The following is a 20543-nucleotide window of genomic DNA, read 5'->3' as shown; positions in this document are numbered from 1 at the left end:
TGGCTCTACCTCCCTGTAGCTCCAGCTCTTTCACCTTAGTGAATTTCTGGCCCGTGCTTCTGCCCCATACTCCCGTGATCCTCTACAGTGCCCAGAGGAAGGTGTGGGCTCTCCTGGCTCTTCAGAGTACTTCAGTGCACAGTGCTGGGCGCGTCTCTGGGATTGGTCCACACGAGGCAGGGGAGGTTGTTTGTGTCACTCCAGAATTGGATATGAGGGAGTCCTGGTGGCCTTCTCACCCTGTGCCCATTGGGAAGCACCTCAGTACTCCCTCCACAGACGTTTCATGTCCTCAGGTATTGTTAAAATAACAACTCTCACTGTAGTTACGGCAGGTGACTTTTAATGGGCTTTTGCTACCTAGAAGCCGTGGAAGTATGTAAAGTACTCCATTTAATCCTCACGACAACCCTACGAGGTAGATACTATTATTATTCCTCTTAAAGAGATGAGGCAATAAGCAACTTCTTCATGGCAACACAGCTAGTAAGCAGTGCAGCTGGGCTACGAACTCAAGTAAGTCTGCCCCAGCCTTACGGAACACTGTGACAGGCTGAATAATGCAACCTTCATTTTTACGGAAGACTCGTGAGAGGACTTTGGAAGAGGATTCGTATCTCTTACCACCTCTGAGAAACTCCGAAAGATTTCCTTTTATTTATTTATTTTTAAAAGCTTATTTATTTAAGAGACAGAGATAGCATGAGTGGAGGAGGCAGAGAGAGAGGGAGAGAGAGAGAATCCCAAGCAGCCATGTAGAGCCGATGTGGAGCTCGAACTCAGGAAGCCACGAGATCATGACCTGAGTTGAAATCCAAGAGTCAGATGCTTAACTGACCCAGGCGCCTCAGGTTTTCTTTTAGGGAGTTCTGTTCCCCCACAGTTCTTCCCCCAACTGACAACTCCATCATTTCTCCTCCTCCTTTTCTACCCAGCCTCCAAAAATCTCAACCTGTGCACCCCGCTCCACAAAACCAAAGCATGGCCCTTAGGAGTCCCGACTGTATCCTCAGCTTTGCAGAGGCACACACTGCGGTCTCACAGCTACCACACGCAGCCAAGGCAGACCCACGGTGATGCACACAGAAGGAGTATTTAAAGAGTCATATTCTCTCCAGAAAAAAAGAAGGGGGGGATATCTTTATAGGTAGCAAAACTCAGGTCAGGGGGTCTGAGCAGACAGAGTGTCTCCTTTTTCTTTTTTACAACAAATTCTTGTATTTCATGATGAATCTTGAGTAAAAGCAAAGCTTAAGGCAATGGCAGTGCACAGAGGGTTCTGCCTGCCATCACATTGCTTTCCCGTTCTGGGGGACCAATGTACTGATGACATACTCATATTCTTGATGAGCGTCTTAGGTTTCCAATGAACATTTTGTACACAGAGATCTCATTCTTCCCAAGGTGTGCCTAATTTGGCAGGATATATGGTGACCTCCCTGCATGAGGCACACCAGAAGTGAGGAATAAGGCACAAAGCCGGCAGAGTTTTGACAGGGGTATTCATATTAGGGCTAACAGAGCTCCCGACAGCACAGTTCTCATCAAGTGGTATCTAAGATATCAACTCAACTCAGGTTCTGTTAAGTCTTCCTTTGAAATGCCACTGGAATTGGTTAGTGAGGTGTACCTCGAAAAGAATTAACACCAGAAGGTGACCTTTCGGGAAGCAGAAGAAAAGCCTGGAAAAATCAGCCACGTGTGCAAAGAAAAATACAGCAAGAAAAGTTTCTTCCTTTGTAATGATGAACCAGAGTGCTTGCCTCGGGGCATTTGACCTAATTGACTCATGCTGAAATTAAAGGCAGAACTTAATAACTGCTTTGTGAAGAAGAGGGAATTTAGAATTTCCTTCTGGATAAAGAAACAGAAAAAGGGGCCTGGCTGGTGCAGGACAACTAGGAAGCAAAACTTCTTCACTTATTTTTCAAGGAACTACTAATTCCCAAGAACGTTCCTTTTCCATGTAAGTACAGAAAACAATCCTTCCAGTTACGAACTAAATTTCATTTGAACAAGATAGTCGGTGTAGGGCTTTATACAAGAAATGGTTAGATTTTTGTCACAAGTACTAGTAAACTGCTAGCTGTCTGAGAGGTGAAAAAGTCCAAGAGTCCTAATGAGAAATTCAGGTAGGGGGTGCGGAGGCTTCACAGCACAACCAAATGATCAAATTCCAACTTCTTGTTTCTTTAAATATTTTTTTCTCTCTGTTATGCCATCTTTTTACATTTTTAAATTAATTTTTTAAATGTTTATCTTTGAGAAAAAGAGACAGAACACGAGTGGAGGAAGAGCATAAAGAGAGGGAGACACAGAATCCAAATTAGGCTCCAAGCTCTGAGCTGTCAGCACAGAGTCTGACGTGGGGCTCAAACTCAAGAACCTCAAGATCATAACCTGAGCTGGAGTCAGATGCTTAACCGACTAAGCCACCCAGGTGTCCCAATGGCATCTTAAATGTACATCCAGAGACTTCTGTGAAAGGCATACAAACGAACATTTGGGACACTGCACCCTATTTTTTCTCAGCCCAATGACAATCAGCATTTTTAGCCATAGGCAGTCTCTTGGCTAACAGAATAAAAAAAGCTGGGCCATAAAACTACCACTCCTCCCCCACTTTCGGTAAACTGGACTGAAGCAGACAAGGAAATTACACACTTCAAAGGAGATCTAGAAGATAAAGTAGAGAGATTATTGGAAACCCTGCCTACACAACATAAACTGCTAAGACAATTCATCCAACCATAAATATTTTTAAGTGAATGACCAAGCCACTCACTTACTACTTAAAATCTGTCTCGTTTTGGCAGCAATGCTTGCCCTATGTATGTAGAGCCGATTTCTACCATCTTTCCTGTAAGAGATCTGAAGGGAGAGTATTTGCTCGTCTCTTTCCTAGTGCCTGGAACATGGTCTGAAAGAGTAGGTATTTGGTATATGTTTGCTAAGTGACTGGAAAGGGACTGTCAGACCTGGCTGATTTTGGCTGATGTCTGTGAGGGCTCTAGGGTGCAGGAAGCTACAGCAGCCAACGTTCAACTGGAGGTGCCATATTCTAAAGGAACATGTAAGATAAAGGTAAGTCTATACCCCAACTGAGATTTAAAAAAAGTTAGAGGGTCGAGGAAGAGCAGTTGGTGGGTGTTCTTCCACTCCTAATTATTCAACTGAAGACTTCACTCGGGACAGAGCTAGGTCTAACTACTGTCTGGGATGATTATGCTGGCCATGTTGGTTGCTAACATGTGGATCTTGTCTCTACTGGATTAGTGTGTCTAGGATTCCCATGACTCCACTTCTCGATTCTTGATCTCCTGCCAGTGTATTTTCACTGTGACAATTGTACATTGTAAGTACTGCCATGGGATGACTAAGGACATATTTCCTCTAATTCCACTTTCACACAAAGGATCAAGAGGAGAATGGGAAAGAGGATGTGTGAGGGGGTGGGGGCTGCTTCTCCCCCAGAGGAGGCGCAGTGTTCCGTGGCACTCCTATCATGAAGTCTGTACTGTAATGCACAGTGTATGGAAGTTAAGGGAGGATACAGGCTTCCTCAGAGACAGAACTGAAGTCAACACGTTTGCTCTGCGTAAGAAATCTCTCTTGTGCTTCAGCTTTGGGTTTTCCAACTTTCAAGCAGAATTTTTCAAGTCCAAGGGCTGAAGTTAGCGGGCTTTCATCATCCTTGTCAGTGATGGCTGACGGCATGCCAACAGCCTTGCCAAGGTCACTCTCCCATCACATCCCTAAGTGTCATGACTCTTAGATTCTGATCTGTGAGCTGCACCTGCCTATGTCTTCTAAGGTTGGGAGTATGGTGGTGAACAAAAACTGAGTAGAACCTGCCAACTTGCTCAAAACCCAAGATAATTTCTCTATGTCACTGTTTTCAGTCACTAGAACAACCAAAAAAACACCTCTTTGGAGCGCGTGTAATCACAAACAGAATCACTTCTCCTACTCCTACAACTGAAGCTAAAAAAGGATGATAAAAATAATTGTTCCCTTTTTCATTAGCCCGAGGCAGGTGATCTTAGTGGCTAGAAGGCAGGGGGTAGTGATGAACATAGGTGATTTCACCAGTGTGTCTGAGGTTACCTGGGCAACTGCTAATTATTAGTGAATAATTCTAGTGTACCTCCAGAAAGGTCAAGAGTTAAGGTTTTTCGATTATATATTCTGCTTTAAAATGGGGCTTTTAAAGGAAATTGGGGGAGAGAGCAGATGGAGGATGACAGATGAAGATCAGGTTAAAGAACTATATATAGCACCAGAAAATTGAACTACTTAAATTTCAGTGTTGGTTTAGGAGATGGTGGAGGAGTTCATGAGTAAATGTAGAAAATGACTTTCTGGTTCCCTAAGTTAGGGCATCTCAAATTAGTAAGAAATCTGAAACCAGGCCAGATGCAGGGATCTAACTGGATCTACTTTACCTAACTCCTTGAGACAAATGTCCTGTGCTGTCCGAAGAGTTGCCATTTCTAACCTGACCTGGAGCCCTAGATAGACCCACCTGGACAAGAGTCATTGGGCCACTAAAATAATAAATCAACAAGCCTTGATTTCATTGAAACTCACCAAAAGCAACACCTTCTCGGTACAGGTCTTATTCTTCAAACAGTGTCTTATTCATATCCTTTGTTACTGAGGATGTAACAAATTTTAAAAGTTTCAAAAAATCCCTGTGTTCGCTTTAGCAGCACACGTACTAAACATTGGAACGATATAGAGAAGATTAGCATGCCTCTGGGCAAAAACGACATGCAGATTGTAAAGCACTCCGTATTTTAAAACTCAGACCATCATGCCTATGCCTTAAACTTATACAGTGATGTGTGCCAATTATTGTTCAACAAAACTGGGAAATTAAAGCACATGTATTAAAAAAAAATCCTTCTCACAAAGGTATACCCCACAACTTTAAGAAAAAAATAAAATGGGGATTTTAAAACTGAGAAAATATACTTCTGAGTTTTCAAAATGGAACAATCAAGGCATACACACGTTAAAAAAAAAGTCTAACACTACAAAAGGGTAGTGTTGAAAGGAAACATCAGTGTCTCTTACACCAAAGGCCACTGTCCCATGTGCCTCTGTGAGAGAAGGCCACATACATTCGCTCCACTGTATCTTTCCAGAATCATTATGACCATGTACACAACCTGTATCACTGGAGTCTTATATATGAGTAGGTTATATCATGCACACCAATGGTTTTCAAATCTAGGTGGATATTAAAATCACCTAGGAAGCTTAAGAAAGATACCAAAACTCGGGTATCACCCCAGGCCAATGAACTCCGAGGCTCTGGGAAAGGAGTATTGGCATTTTCTACTTCAGGTTCCCCGGGTAATACTAAATCTCATACTCATTCCTCTGCCATACCGGGTAGCAGTCTACTCCAGTATTTGTTTTGGCAGTCTTTGACCAATGGGTATCCCTTCAGGTCTTACTTTTCGCTTTTATAAATGGCGTTACGATCTGCATTGGCACTAGAGAACACCCACTGTCCTTCCTGCCCACTTTTCCCCTAGCAGTTGACTAGCATGGATCACATGCTGCACCCTCTGGCTTCCTATTGGGGTCACAAAGGCGGGGGGTGGGGTGGGGTAGTATCTCTGGCAAGAGATTAGCAGGAGAAAGGCGAGGTATTTATTCCCTTATGTCTCTGAGAGGTTGTTGGTGCCTGGCTGAGCCCCTTGATCAAGATTCCTTTCAAGATACTGGCTCTTACAGACATCTCTCTGCTTCCAGGTCTGGTCGAATACAAACTCGAGTCCCTCCAGCATAAGGATGGTAACTGGTAGGGTGCGACTAGCTCCGGTTTACTGTATGATCCCCTGTGATTTTCCTGCTGCCATTCCTTTATAAATAAACCCTCCCTGAATTATGCTGTTTTCATGGTGATGCTTCTTCTTAGGATTCTAATACATTATCCTTGGACAGACATCTTCACATTTCTTTCTTGATGGACAATATCATCTCAGCTCCCTCTGAAGACAAAACTTCTTCACAGAAGGCAAGAAGAGGTAATGGGGTGGTTCATACGGCAACTATTCTATTCCTTTACTACATGTTTTTGACAACAACCTAGGGACAGCCCCATCACCTGTTCAATTTCTAAGGAGTATTTTTTTTTTTTTACCTTTTATTTATTTTTGAGAGACAGAGACAGAGCATGAATGGGGGAGGAGCAGAGAGAGGAGGAGCTACAGAATCCGCAGCAGGTTCCAGGCTCCAAGCAGTCAGCACAGAGCCTAACGCAGGGCTCGAATCCATGGGTTGTGAGATCTTGACCTGAGCCGAAGTGGGATGCTCAACCGACTAAGCCATCCAGGCGCCCCTTGCGAGGACTATTGAAGGGAACACTGAAGAAATGTCTTGGAGAGAACTCCACTGCTTCTTTGAGAAAGAAGCTAATAGGCACCAAAAGAACCCAACAGAGCAAATGCAGTGAATGACTAAGAAGCAGAATTTCAGAACGCTTTTAGAAGCTTTTTCTTTTTGTCACAGTGACACTCAGATTTATACAGAGTCACAGGCTGGAAAGGAATTCCTGGGCTGAACTATCCCCCAGCGAAAACTCAGGATTGCAAATAGGTTCTCCTCTAATTAATATCATTCCAACTGACTCCACCCAACAGAGAAGTGATGGCGTACATATATGCCTTGACAAGACTTTGTAGAGAGTAAACACCTGAGCCTGCTGACTTTGTGCAAACAGCATGAAAGCAGTCTTGAAAGAGGAGTGTTTCTACTGATTGCAGTGTATTTTGTTACTCTAGTTAACTTAGTTTTAGGTGTCCTATTTTAAAATTACCTCAGTATTTTTAACATGGGTTCTCTTTGTCACACCAGGATCAAACAAACAAAAATCAGCACTGAGTGTCTACTGCTACCACCAAAAGAGATCAACAGTCGGGATTTGTTCATAGTAGAGCAACAGACTAAGAGCAAACCAATTTTTGCTTAGTGTAAAAGGAAACCGATTTTTGTTAGCCACTTCATTATGCAGGCATTAATTCATCTGACCCTCACGACAACCTTGAAGCCAGGTCTTATTATACTATGATTCTTTTTATTATTGTTATTATTCCCATTTCACAGAAGAGGTTTAGCTCCGAGAGGGAAAGGAACTGCCCAAGTTGACAGTTAGGAAACAGCAGAGCCAAAGCTTCACTCCCAGGCCACGTGGGTTTTCCTTAAACCAGATCTGAAAGCTTTTCGTACATGACATAGCTCAGGTCAGCCTTCAGACAGCTATTTGTAACCATAAATGTATATATAAACTACATCTGTTGTCCTGAAGGACTGCTACTTTAATAATCCCATCCATTATGAAAAATACATTTTCCCCCTCAAAAGCAGAGTGTTCACATAGAAAAGCACTTCTTCAGCTGTAGAATAGGGTTTTAAGAGGCTGAAGAGATGTGCTGTCAAGAGCATGTTCTAAGGTCAAATACATTTAGGAAATGTGGCATAACACATGCCCTTTGGGAGATTTACAATGGACACATTAATGGCTCCAAAGTCCTCGAGACCAGAATCTGCTGAACTGTATCGAACTCAGCTCTTGCTCTTCCCCACCTGTCCCCCCTCCTCCTGCACCAGTTTGGGCAAGGCCGATTTAGAAGTCTCAAATCTCCTATACATGTTGATGGTCATCTACCACTGTCCAGGAGGTTTTTCACTTGATGCAAAGGTCTTCATCTTCTCATGTGACACATACAGCAGATGCTCAATAAAAATATCTGTTGGCTTAATTGACGCACCTGCCCTTTCTTCATTTGTGACCAAAAAGCATGCATTTGCAAAGCCACAGGCTGGCTTCCCTGGGGCTTTGGAAAGTACAGTCCTGGTGAGCCAGCTGGGTTCCTCTGAGAAGCAAACTCATCAGTCCTAAACCTCACAAGTTATGACTAATCTCAAAAGCCAGGGGCAGCGTGTTCTTGAGCCCCTCTGCTGTCATCACTGCAGGGACAACCAGAGTGCTAGTAATGATACAGGCTTGGTCATGCAGGCTTGACAAGGAGGTCAATCCTGTGTTTATTCTTGTGGATGTCCATTTGTCCAGTGCGTTCGATGCCTATGGTTCTCAGACTTCACAATGTATCTGAATCACCTGCAGGGCTTGATGGAACACAGAGCTCTGGGCTGCTCCTCCAGAGCGGCTGGCCCAGTGAGTCTGAGGTAGGGCCTGAGAGTGTGTGTATCTAACAGGCTCCCAGGTCGTGCCCGGGACACTGGTCCGAGGACCACACTGAACTCCACAGTGGGCTAAGACCCTGCCCTGGAAAACCTATGTAGCTAAGAGCAAAGGAAGCCTACACTAGATCCTGCATGGTTTTCTAGATACTCAATGCAGAGAAGGGTTAAAAGTAAGATCCTAAGGCTGTTTCCAACTAGAAATGTGTTCCTAGCTAAGTAAGCATCTGCTTTCCAGACTGACTAAAAAGGTTTAAAAAGGAGCACTTTAATATGATTTTAATTTACCCGATTTAGGACCTGAATCTTCTAATAAGATTTCCCCAAAGTATATATGTAGGGAGAGAAACAATTTTAAATTTAATTCTACGTGATAAAAATGGCAATCTGAAGTTCCTTCAAAGTCCCCTTCTAGGCTTCACAGTGCTAAAAGCCACATGCAAAATATTAAGTCTATTTCCTTCCCTAAAGATGTGATCAAAAAAAAATGTGAGATTTACAAATGCCTAACACCTACTTACCTATAAAATCTAGTGCCATGAGGCATTTGAGGGCAGCTAAATTCAGATTAAATTCACCTAATTTATATGTTTAATTAAACCCCAAGGCTTTAGTTATCATCTATTCTGTGTCACAACAAATTTTGGTAATTGTTTGAGATTATTTAGCAAGATTAATTCGTTGACAGAAAAAAAAAAAAAAATACAGGACCTTTATGGTGTCAGCTCGTCCAGGGGGAAAGAAAACAACGATGTGTGTGAAGGAAAACATTTTTCCACTTGCCATTTCCACTATGCCGGAAAACAGGGATGTGGCTAAGCCCTTGAACAGTGTCCCATCCCTGCCTCCTCCCATACCCCCTCTGCTGACAGGCTGGAGAGATCCAAGTGGCACCGACAGCCTTGGTGCTTGGGAAAGAAATCCTGCTGGGTCATGAAGTGTGAGGGCTGCCTTGAACAATTTTTATGTGAAAAGAAAAAAAAAAGAAAAGAAAAAAGAACTGCTAATATCCAAACACATTTATCCAATAAAAATCAGAGGGGTCATCAGGCAGAAATCTCCACCCTCAACCAAGGGAGGCCAGCTGGGCTCCAAACTGGTGAAGGAGATCTTGGCTAGGGAATGGGAAAAGCTGACAGGAAGCCACTCAGAAAACAAGAATACGGGTCACATCAGCAACAGTCTCTAAAAAGGCCCGGGGAACATGGCCTGGTTTCTTGGAGGAGCCGTGGCCATGGCGGACCCAGCAGACCGAGGCGTGAGTGGGATGGTCTTGAGCAGCTCTAAGAAACAGCCGTGAACGGGCTTGACTGGAACCACCATAGAGGTTGTGAGAAAGAACACAAAAAAGCAACTGATCCCTTGTGACAAATGATGTTGTGTTCACAATATTTCCCAAGGTGGAGAATGCCACCGAGTTTTTAGGCAAAACAATCTGAAGAGACCTTTACTGCTTGGAGGTGGGTGAGAATCAGAATCCTCAGTCTCAGAGGAGAGATCCTCCTCCACAGAAAAGTGATTCAGACACCGAGGAAAACTTCCTCTCCGAATCTCTGCATTCCAAAGAATGACAAATCAAGATCATTGTAGTAAAATCATAGCTGCCTGTTTGGGTGTAACTTTTCTGGCATAAAATTGCACTTAGATGAAAAAATTTCTTTAAAAATATACCATTTATTATCACCGTTCAATGCGTATTATTCATTCTGTGATCCATTAGGTCTCAAAAAAATACCAGCTATGCATACAGCTCAACCCCATGGAAGTTGGATGTTTCCAAATGGTTCAGCAATAGGCATGCCTGTGCCCCGAGGTGGTCTGGGTTTCAAGAGGGGCAAGGCCTGCCCCTAGAGAAGTTCCTCCTTTTCACTGATAACTCAATGACTGGAATGACAGCTCTAGTATCATATTCTCCGAAGTCAGGTAGGAAGCCGGTGCGGGAAGGCGAGGAGAACCACCTGGGACATCTGTCCACAGACGAAAAAGACACACTGAGGTGGAGGGACACAGGGAGAGAAAGGAAATAGGGAGGAGGGCAGGAGGCCCTCCAAACAAACTTAACTGTTATTCACAGGGCTAAACATAGGTGATAAAAGATGATCTCATTTAATCTTCCCCACACCTTTTTGAGGAGGTACAATTCCTGTTTTATAGATGGGAAAAATGAGGTGGAAAGCACTAAAGGAATTGCCTCCTTTCCCTCCAAATCAGCACTTCCTCTATTCTACCTTAGTTCTGTCCACAGAACTTTCCAGCATTTGCTCTACAGACACTGCTGTACCTCCTGTATCTGCTCTAAGACAGGACCATGGAGAAGAGACCCCCCCCACCCCCGCTCCGCCCCACCCTGGGTATATCACTGCATCTTCAGCACTCAGAATAACGCCCAGCCCACAGGAGGTGCTCAAACAGCATGTGGTGAGTGAATGGTGGCTGAATTAAGTAAAAGAGAAGTTAAATTTTTCAGCTATCTCGCAAGTGTTCCTCAGATTTCGTCTGAGAGCAACTGAATCAAAGTCAGAAGGAGCAGCACTGCTTCAGAGAAACAACACAGCCTGGACGCAAGCCCTGTTTATCTTCTGAATTCCAGAGGCTGTTCTCTCGCCTCTCAGTGGCCACTAAGAGGTACAGGACGGTTGACTCTGGCACAATTTGAAGGCATTTGGCATGCACACATCTTTTAGGTCACCAGAAATAACTTGGAAATTGTGTGTGTGTGTGTGTGTGTGTGTGTGTGTGTGTGTGTGTGTGTGAAGCAGTAATGGCAAGAAAAATTCATTTTATTTATGAGGCTACTGGGCAGTGAGTTATTTTTTAGGGGTGGGGACCGCTCTGGCAGGGACAACTCCAAGGGTGGCTTCCTCCCATGGCTAGAATCATCCTCTGTCCTCCCAGCCTGTTTTCCATCTTAACACGCCCTCCATCCCTTCCACAGCGGTCTGAAGAAAGCATTCACCTAGCAGTTTTCAACTTGAGGGAATCACTCAAGATTTGTATGTCCCTAGTGGGGTGTCCCCTGACTTCTTTCTTAGAGTTTGTTTACTTCCTCCTTAAAAATCACTATCTTCCAGAAAGGCGGTGGCATAAGGCCAACTCCACTGGTCACTGTGAGAGTAGAGAGTGACTTTTATTTTGTCAGTCCTTTGTAAGTGCTGTTTGAACAACCTCCTTTCTCAGAGACAGGTCGGCCCTGCTTCTTCTGGCACAAGGAGCGGGGGGATGGGCATGGCCGGGGCTGAGGACTGGCACCAGCCAGTCTATGTTGGTGCCAGCAGTAAAACCCTGGGTTTCCAGCTTTCCATGCCAGTGTTTGAGCTATCTTTCTGACTGCTTCAGTCATTAGCTATGGCTTTTGTTTTGTCTTTTAACTTCTTAGAATCTCATTTGTGAATCATTTTCCTTCAAAGAAGATTCTGAAAATTGACAGGCTAGTCTCCATGCTGCCACTCTCTACAGTGAGAACGCTTCCTGCCTTTCCACCTCGTCCAGGCAATCAAGCCCTCTCCCAAGGCAGTTGGAGGACTCTGAGGTCACTGATGCACAGGCCCTGTGTCATTTAACTATTGCTGAGTAAACTGGCCCTAACTCAGTGGATTAAAAAAACACGATGCCTTATTTCTCATGAATCTGTGGGTTGAATGAGCAGCTTTTCTGTTTGTCCCTCCTGGAGTCGCTCATCTGACTGCATTCAACGGACTGGTGGCCTGGACTTGGACTTGGTTGGGATGGCTGGGCTTCTCTCTCCAATGGTCTTTCATGATCAAGGAGGCTAGACTTGACATTTTACATGGCACCAGATTCCAAGAAGATGGGATGGGAAGCTGCAAGGCCCTGTGGCCCGGGCTTCGATGTCACACACGATACCATATCTACTACATTTTATTGGCCAAATCAAGGCAGAGGATGAGGACCAGCCTAGATCCAGGGAGTCCACCTCTAAATGGGGGTTGCAAAGATTCTTTGGCCATATTTAACCTATCACAGGGATAGAGCCAGAAGGTAAGACAGAGCGAAGCAGGCCAGGTGTGAGAAGATAGCCCTTGTGACCAGCGTCCTCTGTTACCAAGCAACACATGGATTTAGTGTGACAAAATCCTCTAACTTTTCAAAAGAAGTTGGAAATCCAGATTTTAAAAAATGTATTAGTAGGCTTAATTTTTTACAGCAATTTTCCATTTCCAGAAAAATTGCTCAAAATAACTCAAAGTTTCCATGTAACCCCACTGCCTGAATTCCCCCATAATTAACATCTCTCATTTGTGAGGTACATTTGTTGCAACTGAAAAACCAATCTGATACATTATTAGTAACTCCAGTCCATGGCTGATATTAGGGTTCACTCTGTGAGCCACTGGTTTTATGGGTTTTGACAGATGCATATTGTCTGATACCTACGGTTACAGTGCCATAGACAATGGCGTCACTAAAAATGCCCGGCGTTCTACCTACTCCTCCTTCCTGCCCACTCATCTCTTTACTGACTCTACGGGTTTGTCTTTTTCACAATGTCAGATATTTGGTGTCATACCATTTTGTAGTATTTTCAGAGTGGCTTCTTTCTTGACTTCATAGCTCACTTCTTTTTATCACCGAATTATATTCCATTGTCCGGATGGACCATAGTTGGTTTATCCATTCACCTACTCAAGAACATCCTGGTTGTTTCAAAGCTTTGGCAATTATCAATGAAGCTGCTATAAATACTCATGGGCAGGTTTTTGTGTGAACTTGTTTTCAACTCATTTGAGTCAACACTGAAGAGTGTGATTGCTGGACTGTGCTGGATGAGAAATCTATGTTTAGCTTTCTAAGAAACTGACAAATTGTCTTTCAAAGGGGGTGTCTCCTTTTGCATTCCCACTAGCAATGCATGAGAGTTCCTGTTGCTCCACATCCTTATAGCGTTTGGTGCTGTCACTGTTTTAGATTTTAGGCATTCTAATGGATATTCAGAGAGATCTCACCGTTTTAATTTGCTATTCCCTAATGACCTAAGATGTTGAGTGTCTTTTCATATGCTTATTTGTATCTACCTGTCTTCCTCAGTGAGGTGCCTGTCCAGATCTTTTGCCCAGCTTTTAACTGGGCTGTTTATTTATTATTGAACTTTTAGGGTTCTTCATATATTTTGGACACCGATCCTCTATCAGATATTGTTTTGCACATATTTTCTCCTATCCTGGGCTTGGCTTTTCTTTCTCTTTATAGTATCTTTCGTAGGACATAGGTTTTTAACCTAAATCAAGTCCAATTTACTAATTTTTTCTTTCATGGATCACGAACCTAGTCATTGCCGAACCCAAGGTCATCTAGATGTTCTCTTATGCCATCTTCTAGAAATTTCACAGTTTTGCATTTTACATTTCGGTCTATGATCCATTTTGAGTTAATATTTTGAAAGATATCAAGTCTGTATCCCTATCTATCTAGCTACCTTGCATGTGGATGTCTAGTTGTTTCAGCATGAAATGTTGGTTTGATCTCAGGGTCATGAGTTCAAGCCCATGGCGGGTATAGAGATTGCTTAAGTAAACAAAATAAATTTAAAAAATAATAAACAAATAAATAAATGTTGGCTTAGTAGGTGTTGTTTTTGTTTTTGCTTTGTTGTTTGGTGGCAGTGGTAGGGGAGAAAGGAAGCTCCCTTTCTACCAATACACATGTCTGTAGGCTGCTTTTATCCATCATGGATCATCTTTGCCTCTCCCATCCCCCTTATCTGCAATGTCTTCATACATCCATTTTGATCTATGTAATCTTAGCTAATGCCAACCTCACATTTCACCTAGCCACCTTCTCCAGTATTCTCACTGGCACATGTACTCAACATAATCAGTTAAAAGCTGGTGAACTCTGGGGGCACCTGGGTAGCTCAGTCAGTTAAGCGTCTAACTTTGGCTCAGGTCATGATCATACGGTTCATGGGTTCAAGCTCTGTGGCATCAGGCTCTGTGCCTAATTGTCAGAGCCTAGAGCTTACTTTGAATTCTGTGTCTCCCTTTTTCTCTGCCCCTCCCCTGCTCGTACTCTGTCTTTCCCTGTCTCTCAAAAATAAATAAATGTGAAAGAAAAAGTTGGTGAACTTGAAAAGCACTTAAGAGCTAGAAATCCTATTTAGCACTGCCATATACCACTGTCCTTCCTCCTGAGCCTGACTAAATTCTTGGGGAGGCCAGGAATCCTTTTTCTCATTTACCCCTGGTAGCTTAGCATAGTTCTGGCCACACAGTAGGTCAGTAATAGTTGCTGCCAATTTTAGACCAGCTGGACTTTGGTCCTGACTTACCACATGTCCTCTGATCTTCAGGAGAGATGGTTACCCTTTAGGAGGTCTGGCTGAGGACCTGCTAAGGATGTAAACACCGCGGCCTTGCCCTGGCATGGCTTGAATGGTGCATCTCTAATTTTGATGCCTGATTTAGCTTTATGCCCACACAAACAAGAGGGCCCTGGTCTCCTTGGAGAATTAGGAAAGATTTACCAGTGAGACAGCAAAATGTGCTCCCTAAAGTACCAAAGGCTGCTGAGTCACAAAGCATGTTCCTTTCATTATGACTATTACATGGTCATAATGACCGTTCCAGTCATTATGAAAACAATGAAAAGCAAATGAACGAAATAAAAAGGAGAACAGACAGTTTCTGGTGACGGGTTCCCCACTTTATGCCTAATTAATATTCAAACTAATGGTAATCCCCCACCCCCTTTGTTTTGTGTTTTCATCTGCATCATTAAATGTTCCCATTCAAGGATCTCTGTGCACTTTAAAGGGGGCAATGATGGAGAAAATGGATGCTTTCATTCCTCAGGCGTCTCCATTGGTTGCGACTAAGCCCCGTTATCCAGACATACCCTGCTGACAGACTTCTAAGGATTAGCCTTCTCAGGGAAACTACTGTGGCTTCTGTTGCCAGGATCACCTCGTTCCTCTCCATGGTCCATCCACCCAAGCAAATCACAGAAAGAAAAAACGAGGGAGGCACAGACTTGAAAATGGCATCTCACTGCCTCAGATTTCAGAAATGGTCGGTGAACTTGATGTAGAGCTTACAGGGCCTTTCATGCGGCCCTCATTCAGGGCCGTGGTAAACTCTGGTGTCGGTGCCCGTATCAACATTGCTTCCACTTCAGGAATTGCCTTGAGCTCAAGACCTACTGGTATCAGTAAGGTATTCACTAGAAGCCTAGAAGGATAGCAGTTGTGTCAGAAACATCCACACTCCTACATCCAACTTTCCTTGAAAGTCAAACAAAGTCCAGCTATTCCTGGCATCACCCTTCCTTCCCTGGGAAAGCCCCCAAATTCTGCAGCAGGCCGGGAACGGTCCCCACGGATGGTGTGAAGCAGGCAGAGTGACCCCCAGTCACTGAACTAGACAACTGAAGAATACAAAGTTTCCTGCTCCACTGTCCCATTTATCCCTTAGCTGCCAAAGTCGTCCCTTTAGACATACTGTACTCAGTGGTGACTCAAGGGGCTTCCAGCTCCCGGATACTAAAAACGAAGATTAAAGACCACTAATTGGTATTGCCAGCTAAAATCAGGGGACAGTAAGCAACCTGGCCTAGAAATTCAACCTTGCTCATACTGAGCAACAAATAACATCAAGAACTGACAGGTACAGAGGTTTAGACAAAATGGGGAGGGGGGGGAGAGAGAGAGAGAGAGAGAGAGAGAGAGGGAGGGAGGGAGGGAGAGAAAGAGAAAGAAGAGAAGAGAAGAGAAGAGAAGAGAAGAGAAGAGAAGAGAAGAGAAGAGAAGAGAAGAGAAACCATAATCTCCTTCAAGTCTAGGAAAGCAGATATAGGAGTGCTTGACAAGGCCAGACAGCAAGAGATGGAGTGCCCATAGGCAAGTGTGGAGAAGCAGAAGAGACTCGCTGCCCGTAAACTGCATGAGTTAAATTACTGCGAGCTCTTGAGGCAATGGTATACTTCTTGGCGAGTAAATATATTACCCACCAGGTAACAGGTAAGTAATTCAATTTCCTGAACATCAAGGTGGGATTTAAAGCTGCCAACCACTGAAAACAGATCATATATTCCCAGTATATGATTTCATCTTATGCTACTGTTTCATCTGCAATGTATGTACCCCTTAACTCCATTTTAGAGTCCTTTCCCCTGCCCCTCATGCCTTAATATTCCTGAGCCTCTTAGGCAAAAAATGTTGCACCCATTTTGCCAATCTGTAAACTGTGAATATCTTAAAGACAATAGAATGGCAGGGTGTGACCCTGCAACCAAGGCACAGAGAGGGGGAGGAGAAGGTTCCGACGTCCCAGTGCCTCACCAAGTGCAACAGTTGCCCTGAAGGCAATCTGTGGCTGAATGTCTATTTTCACTAGAGAAAGGCAAGGTCAGCTCTGTTTTTCCCGAGTCTTATACAACTGCAGCCTGACAGTCTAGCTGCTCTGGTCATGGCCTCACATACTTTCTGCAAAGGCTCCAGTTGACAAGATTTATGCGTTGGTCTGAAGAAGCATGCTAAGCAATGTGGGAGGAAACCGCAAGGGAGAACTTTCTGGCCCTCGCACCATAGATCTGCTTTCCTGGGGAGGAATGGACAAGCAGCCCCCAAATGGCCTATTCCCAGCTTTGGGTGCTTACCACCCGTAACAAACATTCCTCTCTTTTCTAGTCTCTGGTATGTGATCACAGTCATGCTATGGTCTGAGGGTCTGGAGACTCCAAGGGCCACTGGGGGTGGAGGGCTCTTTTTCTAGAAGGAGACACAGAGGTAGCAAAGGACATACTCCACATCATCAGGGAGAAGGGAAATCAAGACAACATAAATGGGTGAAGCAGACTTGTTTCTGCTGAGTTACTACAGTTCCTGGATGCTTTGTAAAACTCAAAGGAATCGCTTTCCATGCCCAGCAGCCAGCACAGTCAGCAGCCATCACCAAAGCCATCTCAGCAGGATGGTAAATCAAAGATCACCAAGGCCAAGAAGCAGTATGTCAAGAATAACGATTCCCCTCTGAGATGATGATGCTTAAAAAGTCCACAACAAACGAGCCAAGCTCCACATTTAGGAAGAAGGTTAAAATCATGTTCATGGGACAATGCTCAAAGTCAGATGGGGCCAGAGAGCCAATTCTGGGTGGAAGGGCTCAGCAAGGGCCTACTGCATGGCAGGCAGCCAGACACCATACTTACAGTGAGTTGGGCCGGGTGGGTTTGAGCGTATCGAGGTCCAGGTCACTGGAGTTCATGTTGGGCTGTAAGCTGCTGCTGGAATTAAGGATGCTGTTGGCATTTGATGAGACAACAGATTCCAGACTGGAGTTGATGATGCTGTTTCTTTGTTCCTCTGCGGAAAAACAAGGCCACAGCCCCATATTACTATTATTTCATAGGAACAGTTTGTTTCTATGTACATACAGAAACTTACCAACAATGGGAATGGATTGAGATCTCAACAAAGGTAAGAAAAAGACACAGGAAAGGGTAAGAATCACAGGTAGAAAAGGAAGAGGAAAGCAAAGAAGAGAACAGGTAACTTGCAACTTGGGAGCAAATCCCCCCCCCCCTCCTCCCCCAGCCTGACAATACGGACCAGCCATTTTCCCTGTGGCCCTACCACTGTACCAGAAGTTGTGCATCTTCTTTTGACTGGTAGATGGGCAAAACACAGAGCAGTCCTCACAGCCCCTTGCATTCAAACAGACCCCCTTGGTTTTTGTGCCATTCACCTTTTATTCTCAAACTCTTGCCCCCAATATGGACTTAATTGCTGGGGCCGTGTCCTGTCTCCAATTCTACAGTGCCTCACTATAAAGTATCTACTCCTTGGCCATCAACTTCTTTATGACTCTGCAGTCTAAATTCCTGACCACAACCAAGACAAACCTTTCTGAGTTGCTCCCAGCCCCATGTATTTGATGTCTAGCTTTAAGTTAGTTCTCTGATTAACAGATCTATAAGGACTACAGAGTGGTCTGCATATAAAAACACCAAGTACACAGTGCACTCAGTCATATTAGGGCTTAGAGACTATTACTAAGCTGGTAGAGAAGGAACCGGAGTTCTCTTCAAGACTCCACACCTGACTGGTTGGGCGGCATCAGGCAATTTTCACTCTGTTTCTTGGTTAATGCATCTATCAAATAGGGAGAGTGACAGATGCTTTGCACAGCTTGAGAAGTTCTTGAGGATCAAGTGGGATCATATGCAAGAATGCATTTTGTAAACTTCAGAGCAATGTTCAAAGAAAATAACTTTTTCTTCTCATCCTTAAAAACTTGGAACCGTGTGATGAAGAAAACATTTGGGGGATGATTTAGCTAAACGGTATGGGCCCACTGCTGTAGTAAAATATTAGAGACTTAGAAGGTCATTCTTGTCCCACACTTAATACAGATACACCATAATGAAATCAGCTGATGTTGCAGGCAATCAATTCACTTATCAAGAAATAGTATCTGGGTTAATGCACACTGGACCTTTGAAATGATCCAGAGGTATACCATATCCCTAAGAAGACAGACTAGACTAAGTGACATGGTAATTTAGAGGTTGACATTGGAACTCAGGTCTCTTTAGGCAATCAAGGGAATGATGTGATAAAAAATATTTTTCCATCTGCACTAGTCACGTGCATAAAAATATATTATGCTTATGAGATATTAGAGTAATTTTCACATTTAATAAACAAACACACACACACGCACACATACCCAAAGTCCCTAGTATCTTAGCAAACTCTCAATGCCATGTTTAAAACCCTATAGAAGAGGGTTGCCTCGGTGGCTCAGACGGTTAAGTAACTGACTCCTGATTTCGGCTCAGGTCATGATCTCATGGTTTGCGAGATCAAGTCGCACATTGGGCTCTGTGCTAAGAGGATGGAGCCTGCTTGGGATGCTCTCCCTCTGCCTCTCTCCTGCTCATACTCTCTCTGTGTCAAAATGAATACATAAACTTAAAAAAGCCCTCACAAAAACCTACAGAAGAATCAAAAACCACAAAACCCTATAGAAGAGTCAAAAATCCCATGAGGCTACTGGGACATTTCTGAACTGAAGTACATTTTGAAAAAAAAAAAAAAAAAGAGAGATTATTAACTTGATTCCTGAGATTTAGAACTATTCATATTTCAAGAGTTTAAATTCCAAACAAAAACAACAACAAAGAAAGAGAAACTGAAAGAGTTACAATGAGCCAAGATGTAGGAAAACTACCAGGGCCTTTAAATGGGAACTTGCTATCAGGAAGAAAAACAACTCTAAAATTACAAATGGGGGATCACTGAGAAAAAAGATATGCCACTTGTCAGTATGAATCAGCTAAGTGAAACTTTCCTTTGCCCAAAATACTCTTATAGAGATTTCTCAAAGACTGTGAGAAGCCCAAGACTAACATATAGAAAAGGGCATAGCGATGACACCTCTCTGGGGCTCAACGCAGTCAATTTCTGCTTCACAGGGAAGGAGAGATGAAGAGTTTTATTAACTCCAGTTTGAGGACAAATTTGCATGACGTAATTCTCTGAATTCACAGGAAGCAGAAGAGTATAACCACAGTTCATATCTCTACTGTGATAATATTTAGTTGCCCATAGAGGGCTGTGATTCTATAAATTAAAAACAACGCCTTGCTAAAAATACATTAGTTTTTCTAAAATACTATTGGGACTTTTTTTCCTTCTTACTATCCATTCGAAAAAGAGAGTATCTGAGATAGAATCTTCTTCAATTTTCATCTATTCAATTAATGTTTTTTAAGTACTGACTGAGTACCAAACACACTGCCAGACAACGAACCCCTACGCTAATTCCCAGGTATTTTAGTCAGATGAGAATTAGAGAATTTGTTCACTTGCCCTTATTTATTTGTTTGCATGTCTACCTTCCTTGGTAGGCTGTAAGTAACCTACGATTAAACACTGGTCAGATAAAACTTTGAAATCACAACTGAAAAAATATTAGATAAAGAAAGATGCTTTGTAACACCCAGGATGTAAGTGATGAATCACGGGAATCTACCTGCAAAACCAAGAGCACACAATATACACTGTATGTTAGCTAACTTGGCAGTAAGTTATTTTAAAAAAGATGATGCTTTGCTTTATAAAACATTTTATCAGTATCTTAACACTCATATAAGAATCTCATTCTACAAATGGGACTTGGGTAAAATGTTTGGCTTTCTCCATGAAGGAAGCAAGAAGACTGCTACATAGGGAAACTGACATCTGTCTGAAATGAACCCACATAGGAACGAAGACAGGGCTGGACAGTGAGAGCCTGACCCTGCCTGGACTAGAAAGCCAAAACAATTAAATGAGTTGCTACCCTCAAAGTGAAATCAAGGATTTCCAG

General features: G+C 43.3%; 1 protein-coding gene and 1 non-coding gene across 6 annotated transcripts in view; one reads left to right on the top strand and one right to left on the bottom strand.

Moving 5' to 3' along the window:
• The window catches only part of ARHGAP26 (Rho GTPase activating protein 26), a 423871-nt gene that overhangs the window by 57202 nt on the left and 346126 nt on the right, over positions 1-20543 (bottom strand). For all 5 annotated transcript variants that reach the window (XM_077768849.1, XM_077768850.1, XM_077768851.1 and 2 more), the window contains exon 20: positions 17380-17533. In XM_077768849.1, coding sequence (XP_077624975.1) covers positions 17380-17533 — 154 coding nt within the window. The remainder of the gene's footprint in view (positions 1-17379; positions 17534-20543) is intronic.
• Positions 4697-4802, top strand: LOC144235425 (U6 spliceosomal RNA). The gene has a single exon (XR_013336205.1). It is a non-coding gene; the product is annotated as a U6 spliceosomal RNA (small nuclear RNA).

Source organism: Crocuta crocuta, unplaced genomic scaffold (genome assembly GCF_008692635.1).
Source record: "Crocuta crocuta isolate KB4526 unplaced genomic scaffold, BGI_CrCroc_1.0 scaffold64, whole genome shotgun sequence".
NCBI classification, from domain to species: Eukaryota; Metazoa; Chordata; class Mammalia; order Carnivora; family Hyaenidae; genus Crocuta; species Crocuta crocuta.
Note: the sequence above shows the minus strand (reverse complement) of the source record. Positions and strands in the feature narration are given on the sequence as shown.